This window comes from Cynocephalus volans, chromosome 7 (genome assembly GCF_027409185.1).
Source record: "Cynocephalus volans isolate mCynVol1 chromosome 7, mCynVol1.pri, whole genome shotgun sequence".
In the NCBI taxonomy this organism is placed as follows: Eukaryota; Metazoa; Chordata; class Mammalia; order Dermoptera; family Cynocephalidae; genus Cynocephalus; species Cynocephalus volans.
Window position 1 is genome coordinate 146971472 of NC_084466.1, and position 13506 is coordinate 146984977.

General features: G+C 52.3%; 2 protein-coding genes across 2 annotated transcripts in view; one reads left to right on the forward strand and one right to left on the reverse strand.

Moving 5' to 3' along the window:
• The window catches only part of LOC134381805 (uncharacterized), a 43830-nt gene extending 35443 nt beyond the window's left edge, over positions 1–8387 (forward strand). The window contains 4 exon segments of the mRNA XM_063101610.1: positions 1203–1349; positions 5642–5688; positions 6636–6979; positions 8197–8387. Of these exon segments, the coding sequence (XP_062957680.1) occupies positions 1203–1349; positions 5642–5688; positions 6636–6979; positions 8197–8387 (729 nt within the window).
• Positions 8388–9242: 855 nt separating this feature from the next.
• VAX1 (ventral anterior homeobox 1) lies at positions 9243–13242 on the reverse strand. Its single transcript, XM_063101470.1, has 3 exons — positions 13002–13242; positions 11703–11890; positions 9243–9821 (listed from the first exon to the last, which is right to left on the reverse strand). Exons 1-3 carry the CDS (start codon positions 13240–13242, stop codon positions 9243–9245), a joined length of 1008 nt encoding a protein of 335 aa, XP_062957540.1.
• Between the last annotated feature and the right edge of the window lie 264 nt (positions 13243–13506).

The window sequence follows — 13506 nt, forward strand, 5'->3', positions numbered from 1 at the left end:
TCTATCCGTTCACTAACCTCTCTCCGGTCTGTACCTGTCTGATCCCACAACTCGGCTTTCCTTCCATCGTTGCCCTGCCAAAAACCTCCCTATGCCTACAGAATAAAGATCTTTAGCTTGGTATTCAAGACCTTCCTTGATAAGGCTACCTTTCCAGCCTCTTTTTTTTAAAAAAATTTTTAAATTTATTTATTTTTGTTTTAATTTATAAATATAACGTAGTTGATTATCATGTCTTTCTACCAATTCCTCCCTCCCTGTCCCCCTCCTCCCCCATCAACATCATATCTGTTGGGCCGAGCCCGTGGCGCACTCCGGAGAGTGCGGCGCTAGGAGCGCAGCGACGCTCCTGCCGCAGGTTCGGATCCTATATAGGAATGGCTGGTGCACTCACTGGCTGAGTGCCGGTCACGAAAAAGACAAAAAAAAAAAAAAAAAAAAAAAAAAAAGCATCATATCTGTTCACTTATCTTAACAAGTTCAAGGAATTATTGAGATTGTTGTGTCTTCCCCCTTCCCGCCCCCGTTTGTATATTTATTTATTTATTTATTTTTATTAGCTCCCACATATAGTGAGACCATGCGGTATTTCTCTTGCTGTGCCTGACTTGTTTCACTTAATATAATTTTCTTTAAGGCCATCCATGTTGCTGTGAATGGTAGTATTTCATTCTTTCTTACAGCAGAGTAGTATTCCATTGTGCAGATATACCACATTTTCCTTATCCACTCATGCAATAATGGGCGTTTAGGCTGGTTCCAACTCTTAACTATTGTAAATAGCGTTTCCAGCCTCATCCTACATCTCTGCTCAACATATGCACCCCACCTCCTTTCACACCATTTCATTTGTTGTCCCTCTCCCCTCCATTTCTCCCTGGGATGCCTTCTCTAAAGACTGAAATACCTTCTTGATCATCTCAGAGTCCTACAGGCTCTCTGCCATCCCAGCCTCTCCTCCGTGCGTGCTCTCCATAGCATCACTGGACCCCTGGGACAGAAACTTAAATCTCCATTTAGCTCTTCCCGAAAGTAAAATGGGGCTGGGTGAACTTACTTATTGACCACCGATCTACCAGATGGCAGTCTTATTAACAAATGAGAAGAAAAGGAAGGAAAGCAAAACAAAAGGAAAATTCAGTATTGAGCATACTTAGCAAGCTCCTAATCTCTTACTCCCCTGCTTCTTTCCTTCCAAGTAGGCTGTGGGTCCAGAGCGTAGGTCTGGAGGCTGGAGAGGCCTGCTGCAGCCTCTGTTTCACGAGCTGAGCAGTGCAGATGAGGACCACGGCGGAGCAGGCCAGATGGCGGAAAGGGGACTTCCAGGGGTCGCGGCTGCACCTGCTGAGGTCAGTTCCCTCTGCTCCATGGACCTGGATCACTGCTGAGCCCGACCTTCGAGGAAGGCATTTCCAGTCCCCATTTCTGCTCGTGCTGGCCAAGAGAGCGCTGCAGCCGCACTCAGCTTAGGTCGAGGCCTGGCTGCGAAAGTGTCAAAGCAGTCCCAACATCCCACTTTCCTACAGCGTCCTGGTCCTGCCTGCGCGCGGTGGGCGGCGTGAGGCGCGGGGTCCGCGCGTTAGGGATGAGAGGCCCACTCACCTCACAAATGCAACCTCTGCCATCTTCCAGGCCCACCTCAGCCCGCTGAGAAGGGGCGCCCAGTGCGCATGCCCGGCTCCTGCGCATGCCCGGCTCCTCCGCATGCCTGACTTCTGCGCATGCTTGACTTCTGTGCAAAGTGCACGCTCCTCGATTTTCCTTCCCTTGGCCCTTCTGCTCTCCAAGGCCTCAGCCCCAATTTACACTTAAACTTCCCAGCCTTGGAGCCTGCTCAGCTTCTAGTTCACCACCAAACCCTTCTTGGCTTCAGGCTCCGCATCTAATTCCCTCCCTGGCGCCAGGAAAATGGTTTCGAAGTTCCACTTGGACCCTATCTTGAAAGCAGTGACACCACCAGTCACATCCATTCTGATAGTAAGATCTGTTGATTTTATCTTAGCAAAATGCCTTGAACTCAGAGTCTTCTCCATTTTTACTGCCACTGCACAAACTCACACCACCACCACCACCACCACTATCATCATCCTCTCTTGTCCCTGTGGGAGTGAACTCACTGGTCTCTGCCTCAGAATCCTTGTGTTCCTGTTCCCATACCACCTCCCCTGGGATTCTCCCCAAACTGCCAGAGAGCTCTATCAAAATGCAGAACGATGATTCCATGATCTCCTTGAGAGAACTTTTCAGTAACTCCCCATCACGTTGATGGTAACATCCAAATGTCATTAACATGGTATTCTAGGTCCTGCCTGCACTCCTGCCTCTTCTTCTACTGTTTTCCCTCAGCCATCCTACACTCTAGGTGCTTAGTATTTCCTCTCCATCCACACGCTCTTTCCTATATCTTTCATTCAAGTTGGCTTCCCACAAAAGCAAGGATATTAGCACGTAGGAGATTTATTAGGGAGTGCTTCAAGCTCAACAACTGTGGAAGGGAAAGGAAGGAATTGGATAGAAGTCAAACTGCACTGGAACCTCAACAAAAACCTCAGCCAACCCTGCCAGAAAACAGGATGATCCTTCAAAGCTATTCAAAGTTGGGGTGCAAGGATCAGGCTTATCCCCACGTCTATGAGTCACTGGAAGCTACCCTTGGAAGTGGGGCATGGCCTTAGGGTAGGTGGCTCTCCTCAGATGAGGCAATCACCAAAGGACAGATAGCTGAGGTCTGTCCGCCAAGTCATTAAAATAGTAATTTATCATTTTTGGTAAAAATGCTGTGCTTACTAATGGTTGTGGGGAATAAATTCCTTTATGACTGGCTTAACTACATTCCAAATACATCCTCAGGAAAGGACTTTAGGCCAACCCTCTCATTCTACAGATGAGTAAACTGAGGCCCAGAGAGATTTTCAGATCGTCAGGTACCACAGTTGCCGTAGTCTTTTAATATATATCAAATATTTTAGTGTATACTTTATACTAGGTTTGTACTAGATGATTTATCTAATCCAATTAAATCCGATGATTTATCCTTAGCCAATTAAATACTCATGACAATTCTATGAAGTAGGTACCATTATTATCTTTATGACATACACGGAAATAGGATTAAAGCAGCCAGCTGAGTAATTTGCCTGAGATTACATAGCCATTAAGTGGTGAATCTGGGATTTGAACCCAAGTTGCTCTGACTTCAGAGCCCAAAACTAGTAACTATTCAGATTAATTACTTTGACTCTGTGTACCAAGCCAACACCCTAGGCCTTGTGAAATACCAGGCAATGGGTATGTAAGTGTGCCTGTGTATGTGTGTGTATTGTTGCTATATATATATTGTTACATACATAAGAAACTTTTTATATAGAAAAAGGTTTTCATTTGAAGTTTTATATGAAGGGAAACTTTGTATATGAAAAATTATATTATACACATATGATGTAATTTATTTTTAAGAATACATACAATACTACCACATAAAGCACAATATTTATTTTCTGTTTTCAGAGTAAGAGAATAAGCAAATGTGCTTCTAGATAGAAAATAAGTTTCATATCAACCACACATCAGAGAAAAGCCAGGTAATTTTTAGCTTCCATGTCCATTCCATGCCAGGTTCTCTAGACCTGGTGGTCTGCTCCTTCCACAGCTCTGATGTCTCTCCAATACAAGCCTTCAGTTCCAACCAAGAAGGGTGTGCATCTGAATGCCTTTCAACAAACCTGAAAGGCTCTCCTCTGGCTCTCCCCAAACTACAAGGCCAAAAAGGGAGCAGACTATCCACAAGGCAGTCCCAAGTGGGTTTATAAAAGACCTTCTCCCAAACCTGGGAAACCACCAAAGTTAATTCTTCTTTCCTCTCTTACTCCAGCGAAATGAAACCTATTCAAGTAGAGAGACTCTGAAATGTAGAAATTTCCCATTGTAGAAATAGAGTTAAATTACAATAGTATGATGTGGTCCAAGAAACTCTAAACTGTGTCAGAAAATGTGGATTAATTTGTTTAACAAACATTCATTGTATTCCTACCAAATGCCAGGCCCTGGGCCAGATGCTGGAGGCTGCAGTATTTTGGGAGTTTGCCATTTAGTACAGTACTTCTGAAATGTTAGTGTGGATAAGAATCACTTTGGAAACTTGTTAAAAATGCACATTCTGGAGTTTCTAATTCATCCATTTATCCAGTGGGGCTGAGGCTTAGAAATCTCCATTTTAACCGGTCCCCAGGTAATTCTGAAGCAGCTGGTCTTCAGTTGTACCATAAGAAAACTTGATTTAGTAAATTTTTAAGTTCTGATCAGCTGTTTAATTAAATCACTTAAACTCAGGACTTCAGGGGGTTGGAAGAGATACATGATTTCTAAATCCTTCAAGAAACCTCGGAAAGACTTCCTGGAAAGGCTTTCTATGCAATGACAGCACAACAGTATGACACCATTTCTTCTGTGTTTTGCTTTGTTTTTTTCCTGGGTTGCTTGTGGCCAGTAGGGGGATCTGAACCCTTGACCCTGGTGTTACAACACTGTGCTCTAACCAACTGAGCTAACTGACCAGCCCCATTTCTTTCAGACAGGAGAAAGACACTGTGTCATTATATGGCCTAAAAGGAGAAGTTAAAAGGATTTTTTTGGAAACTATTCATGTGTGCGTGTACATGTGTGTATAAAATTCATCAACTTGTATACTAAAGCTTCATGTACTTTACAATATTGGAGTTTACCATGTGGACGTTATACCTCAATTAAAAAAAATTTTTTTTAAGAAATGTAAGAGCAAAGAGGGCAAGGGGTTCAAAAATGTCATTTTAGAAGAAAGTAGTGTGAAAGAGTTGGGATACTGGCAGGATAGAAGACAGGAAGAAGGAAGAAATTCAGACCTCTTGATGAAGGCACCAAGTAATTCCTCAGCAGCTGGTGTAGTAGAACAAGGGCTAGAAATGGGAATCCACAGATGTGGATGCAAGTAGGCTAAAGAGTTCAGGTACCATGAGCTAGACACTGGGCACAGAAAGGAGGGAAGAAGGGAGGGAGGGATAAAGGGCGGGAGGGAAGAAATAAGAGAGGGAGGGAGGAAGGTGGAAGGGGAAGGGGGGGAAGAGGGGAGGGAGGAGGGATGGAAGGGAAAAGGGAGGGGAGAGATGGAGGAGGAGAGGGAGAAAGAAGAGAGTCCTGGCCCTAGGGGGAGCATGCAATCTTGTGGCTCTGACTAGCCTTACAGCTTGGAGAAAGCCATTTGCTCCAATCCTGTATGTGGATCTCTAAGATGAGGCTGGCTTCCCAAAGCCCCCATGAGGAATAAAAGAATGGTGTATGTGAAGTGCTGTTTGTAAACTATAAAGGGCTTCTAAATGCTGCTTATTATGAGTAAGTTCTGGCTCAGGGTTAGACCAAGTGCAAGTGTGGATGTGATCATATGTCCCAGTTCAGCTCCCCAGATGATTTCCCACATCTTTCTCCAACCCAATCACTAAACTCACGGGGGTTTGGTGAGAGGTTTTCTTTCTTTTTCTTTACTGCTCTGAAATCACTTGGGTATTGCTTTGTGCAGACCTGAGCATGAGATACCTTTCAGCAGCCCCCTGCACACACACACCCAAGCTGTTCCCCCTGACTCCCAGGAGGCTCTTCCACCTTCTCCTAGGCAGAACCAGCTGTTGTCACAGAGGCCACTTGCCTCCTCTCTGGCCTGTGAGTCTTTAGTTGAAGGCTAGAGGCCTCCAGGGACCAAGGCAGCTTTTGCTGGATGCCCTTGGGGGAGGTGGGAAAATAAGACAGGCTAAAATTAAATAAATTGACTATAAATGTTTTTAATTAAAATTGCAATTCTTTTTCTGTGCAGAAGAGGCTCTTTAAGAACAATTGCACTCCCTGAGTGGCTGGCAGCTCTTCCCAAAGCCAGAGAGGGAAAGGTGAGAGCAGAGAGGTGAGAGGGTGACTGGTACTTTCCCCCCTTTAGGGATAAGAAAGCAAAAAGGAGAAAAGTGTGTGTGTGTGTGTGTGTGTGAGGGGCATCTGGAAGGAGGTATCTGCTTAGTGACTTCCCAGGCCAAGGCTCCTGGGAGAAGAGGCTGAGCTTGTAGGGGACCCCGGAGTTAGTGTTTTGTGTTTTCTTTTGTGCCATAAAATTATGCCACCTTCTCCCGCCCTTCTCACCCCTCATGGCCCCAGCCACCAGCCGTGAAACTTCAGCCAGAGCCACCCACTGCCTCAGCATTGGGGCCACCCGAATAGAAGGAATCTAAAAGTGTGTGTGTGTGTGTGTGTGTGTGTGTGAGAGAGAGAGAGAGAGAGACAGAGAGACAGAGAGACAGAGACAGAGACAGAGACAGAGAAGGAGAGAGAAACAGAGAGAAGCAGTGGACCAGAAAGAAATGGGGAGGGAGACAGAGAGCCCACCGGGGGAGAAAGATCCTTACAGGAAATGCAGGAGTCTACAGGACAGGAGCAAAGAAGAAAAGGGAAAGAAAAAGGAAAGGGAAAGCAGCTCAAGAGAGACAAAGTAGGAAGGGGAGGCGGCCGTCAGGGAGGGGAAGAACCGGGAGTAGCTAAGCTGAGGGGTGTGTAGCGACTTGGAGAAACAAAAGTGAACTGTGTGTGGGCGGCTGCTCTGACCTCAGCAAAACGCCTGTCTCAAGGCGAGGGCCCCAAACTGTAGCGCCCCAACTCAGCTCAGGGACTCCGCTGCCCACACTCCGCCGCCGCCTCGTTTGGGACGCCTCCAACAGGAGGTTCACGCACAGTACACAAGTGGCGGTCGAGGGCCCTGGCACGTGCGGGAGCTGCAAGGGAACTTCAGGTCCCCGCAACACCCAGGTGTGCGACCGTCATGAGAGGAGGCCAGGGCGCCTGTGCCCGCGGCGCTCTGCAGCGCCCAGGGCTGCACACGCCTTAGGAGAGCATGTCCTGGAGCAGCCTGCTCCGCCCTCGCAGTTGCCCCAGGTTTCTGCTTGCCACGTCTACACCCGTCACCACCGCCTATGTACTGCAGTGCGGTGAGGGAAAGGTCTCTGTAGAAATTCCTATCTATTTCATTCTCTTGCTCCCTCAAACTTTCTTTGATGACAGAGTGGCTTATAAATCAGATGGAAAGAAAACCTTGCCTGTTCCAGGCCCCGTGACAGCACAAAATCCAAAATGCTGCCGGCATGCAGATGCGGCTAGAAAACTCTAGAAACTGCGAGCGTCAGGAGGCAAGGACTTTGGGGTGTCTGGAGACAGGTTCCTATATAAACAAGACACTTGTAGTGGGAGGTTGAGGGGGAGGGTCTGAGGGCTGACACCCTAGGGACAAACAGACCGAGAGCGAGACACTCGAGGAAGTGGAACAAATAAATCATCGTCGCCAGGCATCTCTGCCTCTCTGGGATCCGAAATCCGCCCCAAACCTCATCCCAGGCGCTCACGGTACCAGTCGCAGGGCCCCGCACAGCGGGGGCTGCCACCCTCTGCCCCAGGAGTCCCCACGCCGAGACTCATCACTTGCTGGGTCTTCTTGTTCTTCTTTTTTGTTTTGTTTTGGTTTTTTAATCCTTCAAATACAAGACAAAAATACACCTCATTTATCATCATAGATATATATTTTTCACTCTCACCACATAAATACAAAACATCCAAAAATCCAAAACATTCAGAACAAGTTAGTAGCCAGGATTCAGTGACACCTACCCGAGTTTGAATTGTTCATTATTTTCTTCACTATTTGCCTAAAAAAAAAAAAAAAAAAAAAAGGAAAAAGGGAAAAAAGCTTCCGACGTAAATAATTTACAATAAAATTACTATTTTAAAAAAATGTTTTGCGCTCGCTTCGAATATGGACGAATACATTCTACACACTGCGGCACCTCGCGGTCTGGGGCTGTGATTTTGGTTCAAATGCGGGTGGCCGTGGCTGCGCGAGGTAAGTGTTGAGGCCGCGCCCGCGTCGCGGTCCGGGTTGTGACTTGGGACCACTGAAATCCTGGGACTGGGGAGCGGGGAGCACGTCTGTCCTATCCCTGACGCAGGGAGCTGTCTGCACACGGAGACCACGGGCAGAGGAGGCCGGACTGCCCGGCTGTCCCCAGCTGCGTTCCTACCTGCCCTTCTGCAAAGAACTGCTCTGAAATCCCGGCGTTTCCTGCGTGCTGAAAGGGTTTTGTGAATCCGGGAGTTCGGGAGAGAAGGCAGTGAGTGCTGATTCCTTTCCAAACCCCGCAGTTCTGCCCGGAGCCACGCGTGTGGGAGACGGTAGAACGAAGCGCCAGCGTCCGGGCGACTGCTGGGAGCCGCACTGCTGTCTCCTGGACGAGCGGCAGGCCCTGGACAGACCCCCGCCCCAACAGCCTCGGAGAAAAGAGGGTCAATCTTCTGTCAGCGGCGTTGGCTCTTCCTCTGCTTTTCCCTTGTAAGTTCCTGGATAAAATCACAACATCTAGAACTTTAATTTGGTATTGCCCTGTGACTCCCTCTCTATCCTGAATTTTCTGGCACCTTCCAAATTCCATTATTAGCATTTAAAAACTGGTTCCACTTCATCTGGTTTTACGTAGTAGTTATCACTCTCTTATTTATTGCTGATTAGATAAATGTATTACCATCATTGCCGACCATGATGTTTACTTTATTGTTTCCTGGGGTCGGGGATGGTTGTAATTGGAGTTTCCCTAAAGAGGAGCAAGGAAACTCGGCAGGATTTGTCCCTCCAGGAAGCTGTGTGTACACCTACTATCCCGAGAGGTCCGCAAAGTGGGGGCCCGGGGGCTCCCCAAAGCCCTGGTTTCTCTGGCAAGAGAAAAGAACCTCCTCCTTTTTGGTCTAAAGAAACCTGCAGGCCTTTTCAGCCCCTGGGGGCTGTGTGCAGCTTTCTTCTTTCAAATATTCATAGGAACAATCAGCAGTGGCAGTAGCGGCCCCGATCTAGAGCAGGTGTTCTGTGCTTTGGACTCAGAATCATCAGTCTTTTCCCTCCAGGGCTGGGCACTGGTTGGGGCATCAGATTGACTAACTCGGGCATTTTCCCCAATTCTTTGGATCTCTCCTGGATTCAGAAGGGGGGGGGGGAGACGGAGGAAAGGTAGAAAAAAAAAAAAAAATAGCCCAAATGAGATGAAATGGGTATCAGAGCCTGGTGGGAAAGGACAGCGGTCAGATGCACGGTGGGAGACGGGAGCCCAGCGCAGGAGCCCTGGGGGCCTAACGCGCGTGAGTCCATAAATATCACCACAATAGATACTATAAATATAAATACAGGGAAACACTTAAAATCAGTCCAGCGCTTTTTTCTCGGCCCCTTCTTTATTGTTGGTCCGGGAGTAAGGCTCGAAGGCCGAGGAGCTCAGGTATCGGGCGGAGAGTTCTTGCAAATTCCCGGCTAGCGAACCAGCCATTGTCAACGGGGCGGAGGAAAGGCGGCTGGCGACAGAGCCAAGCAGCGAGGGCACGGGCAGGCTGAAGAGGCCGTGGCTGGCGGCCGGCGCGCCCGCGTGCAGTCCGCCGGGTCCAGCGGGCCCGGGGCCCGGAGCGCCGCCCACGGCCGGTGGGTGAGGGGACGCTGCGCCCGCAGGGCCCGGGGCGGCGGCAGCGGCGGCGGCGGCGGCCGAGCCCGCGGCGGCGCCAGCTCCCAGGGCCGGCAGGCTGGGCCCGCGCAGCGCAGAGCCAAGAGCGCCCGTGGCACAGGGCGGCAGCAGCGCGGGCAGGCCCGGTGGCGACAGCAGGCGACCCTGCTCCAACAGCCGCAGCACGCTGCACGTGGCCGCGGTCTCTGACACCACCGAGCGCAGCTCCGAGTCCTTGCCCTGGTCCTTCTTCTGCTTGGTGCGCCGGTTCTGGAACCAGACCTTCACCTGTGCGCCGGGTCGCGGGGAGGATAGGAGAGAGGGGCAGGAAAAACCAGCGTCAAAGGGAGCGGGCTGCCGGGGCGCGAGGGCTCTGGGAGTCCACCCCGAGCCCCATCGCTAGCCGCAGCCCCACCCCGCAGCCGGAAAGGCCCGTGCTGGGAGCTGCTCGGGGAGCTGGCGCTGCCACGAGGGGGACACAGATGGAGTGGGCTGCCCTTCCGAGTTATGAATCAGGCCCAGGCCCACGCCAGTTACAAATGAAGTGATAAAAATGCCCACGACCCTAATGCGAAGACCAGAAGGGATGTCACTGTGCTTTCAAGCTTCCGGCGGCCAGATTTGGCGCTCACAGGTCTGGGAATCAGCGCGGTCTGAAAACCCTAATTTCCAGTAGAGGGTGTCAGGCCTGAAGGATGCGGTGGAGGAAGCGGGAAGGGCGTGAGGTGCGGAGGAGATTTGCTCGGCCTTCCTGGACCCAGACCCCTGGTCCAATGGGCTAGAATTTAGCCCCAGAATCGCTACTCCTGTCAAAGGCCACAAGGGACTGTTTCCTGCTTGTTAGGTTGTCTTGACCATCAACTAGCAGCAATCAGGGAAAGTGGCTGTAGAAAGAATAATTTGTGCAGAATGGACTTTATAGGCCCAGCTTTCTCCACCTCCTCTCCCTGCCAGCTGGATTGGAGGGTCTGAGTGATACTCTTTATCACTCCACTGCTCTCCATCATGAACTGTGGAATCATGGGAGGAAGTCAGGAGACTGAGGTGGACTAAATACTCTCCACCAACCTCCCTCTCACTTACTCTTCTCCCTCTGCCCCTCTTCAGGCCTAGTGTCGACCCAGAATGAAGTTTGACAGCTATAGAGAAAGGCTGTCCTGTCTGGATTTTGTAAACTGAGGGGTCATCACAGAGAGAATAGGAAAATCTACCAGACCAACTCAAACTCAAAAAGAACATCCTATCTGTTCTGTCCTCAGTCGACTTTCAGCCCAGATGCCAAATCTAAAATGCTCCCACCTGCTTCAGGGTTGACATAGGGAAAGGGACTGGACCTCAGAAAGAAGGCTGCCTCACCTAGCTGGGCCAAGCTCGCGGCATGCCCTGGCCAGGCCACAGAGGGCCTCCACAGGGCAAAGCTCTCAGGCCCTAAAGTGGCTCTAGATCCAGTGTTCACATGCCAGCTCCAAGGGCATCATATGAATTTAATGTAAAGGAAAAGACCTAAAGTACAGTCCACAGTGCTGGTTCCCAGGACCCCAGATGTGCTTCCCACATCCCATACCTCACACATCATTGGCACAGAAGACAGCACCTCCTAAGAGCCCAGGGGGGTGTTCAGGGCTGAGTCCAGCTCAGGGCCAGAGGAGGCCTTCCTTTAAGGGACAGGGCAGGCTTCAGGCTCCAGGAGGTGTACACCTTTCTGACCCACAGAAGTCACCCACGGTGTTGGAGCAGGGGGCTTTGGCCCCAGCTCCATTTCCTGTAGAAAGGGCTTGGATGGTGTGTAAAGCTTGGGAGCCCCAAAGCAGATGGTGCCTGGAAATCCGGCCAAAACGGGGTGCCCAAAATGCCTTGTAGAGTTAAAGCAAACAGGAAATTCTCAAGACTGGGGACCAACAAGAATTTCAAAAGGACAGGATTTAGGGCCTCCTGGGCCAGGCCAAGGTGGGCAGAGCAAGAGACCTGGAAGATTTGCGGATGAAGGAGGGAAAGAAAGGCTTATGGAAGGGGAGGAAGCCTTAGGCCTTCCTTCTCCATCCTCCCCATCTCCTCCACTTCCCTGGGGAGGCTCTGTACAGAGCCAGGTTAGGTGCTGAGAAAGAGCAGGCTGGGGGTGCTGGGGAGGGAGGCTGGTGCAGAACTGTGCGCGACCTGGCCGCCTGGTACCTGGGTCTCGGAGAGGTTGAGCTGCCGGGCGAGCTCGGTCCTCTCGCGGCCCACCACGTACTGGCAGCGCTGGAACTCCATCTCCAGCCGGTAGAGCTGCTCCGCCGTGAAGGACGTGCGCGTCCTCTTGGGCCGGTCCAGGTCCAGGCCCTTGGGCAGGATGATCTCTCGGATGGACCCTTTGGCATCTGGGGAAGGGGAGATGTCAGACGCCAGAACCCTCCCATCTCCCTCAGCCTCCTTGGCCCAAGCTGGCTTCGGGGACACTGTGCCCAGAAACCTGCAGTCCGGGGTTGGGGGGCGGTGTGAGCCACAGCCGGGAGCAAAGACGCTGCGCCGTGTGTGTAGGGGAGCAAAGGGGCGAACTCCAGGCCACTAAAGGGAGGAGGAATCAGACTTTGTCTTTGTGGAGTCCTCCGGTCAAGGGAGGAAAAAACAAATCAGTTCCAAATAAGCGGATGTTCCTTTAGGCCGGAGGAGCCTCGGCTGCGCAGTCCGGGTCCCCTGTAGCATCAGGGTGCCCTCACTGACCAGCCCGGGTCCCGCGGGCCGCTGCTCTGGGGCGTGTTGACAAGACCGTTTTCCAGCGGTCCCCACCCCCGCCCAGGGTCTCATTCCCTACCGAGCCCGGGCGGCGGAAGGAGGAGGGACGAAGCGAGGCCGGCGGGGCCTGGCGATCTGGGGGCAGGGGCGGTGCCGGGCCGGGGCCAGGCCTCGCCGCTGCCGCCTCCGGCGCTGAGCGCACGCCACGCAGCCAAGCAGGGCCGAGCCGAGCACCAAGGCGGCATCCACGGCCCCGCAACCCAGCCCTGCCTTTTCTCCCGGCGGAGGCGGCGGCCAGGCCCAGCGCGCCAACTGGCAGGGCCGTAGCCCGCAGTTGGCGGCTGTTCTCCGGCACCGGCGCTCCCCTTGGGTGCGCTCAGCCCGCCACAGCTCCCGGCAGGTCCTTCGGTCCGTAGGGCGCGCACACGTCCTCCTGGAGTTTCCTGCTCCTTTCCTGGGTCGGAAGCCACAGCCTAGTGCCCAGCCCCGTCCGCGTAGCCCCTCGGCGCCCTCGGCCACCCAAGCGGCGGGGCCCCTCGGGCTTGGAGGGCCGAGGTCCCTGGAGAGCGCGCGCGCCGGCGAGCCCCAGGCGGGAGTCCCCAGCGGCCAGCCGGACCCGGGGCGGGGAGGCCCAGCAACTTTCCCCGAAGTCCCAGCCAGCACCCGCTTCCCGCCGGCCTAGGTCGGTGGCGGCACGCAACTCGGGACCTGCAGTCGCCCCCAAAGAACGCGCCCGGCAGCCCTGCCCATCCCTACCTCTGACCAAGATCCGGCGGCAGTAATCTGGATCGGCGGCGGAATTGGGTTTACTTTTGTTACAATCTTCTGCGGCGCCTGTTGCCGAGAAGGCGCCCTGCGGCTCCTTGAGGAAGGCAGCAGGGAGGGTCCCCTCCGCGCCCTTGCTCTCCCGGCTCTCCTTGTGCGCGTTCTTCGAGACCCGGGCAGCCTCGGCGTCCGAGTGGCACCGAACGTCCATTTTGTCTGGTTTCCCGAACATAGGCAAGCACAAAAAGAGCAAAAAAGAAAAAAAAAAAAAAAAAAAGGAGAAAGAAAAAAAAGAGGCAAAGGGTGGCGGGGGGGACAAAACCCCTACAACGCAGCCCCTACGCCTGCCCGGTGAGAAGGAAGGGGCAAGAGTGATTGTCCCGCGGGGCGGCTTCGGTGGCCGCGGGCGGGCCGGCGACGACGGGAGAGTGGCGCGCCAGCCGAGACGCGGCCGGTCTGGTCCAGGATCCCGGCGGAGCAGCGGCGAGGCCGCGTC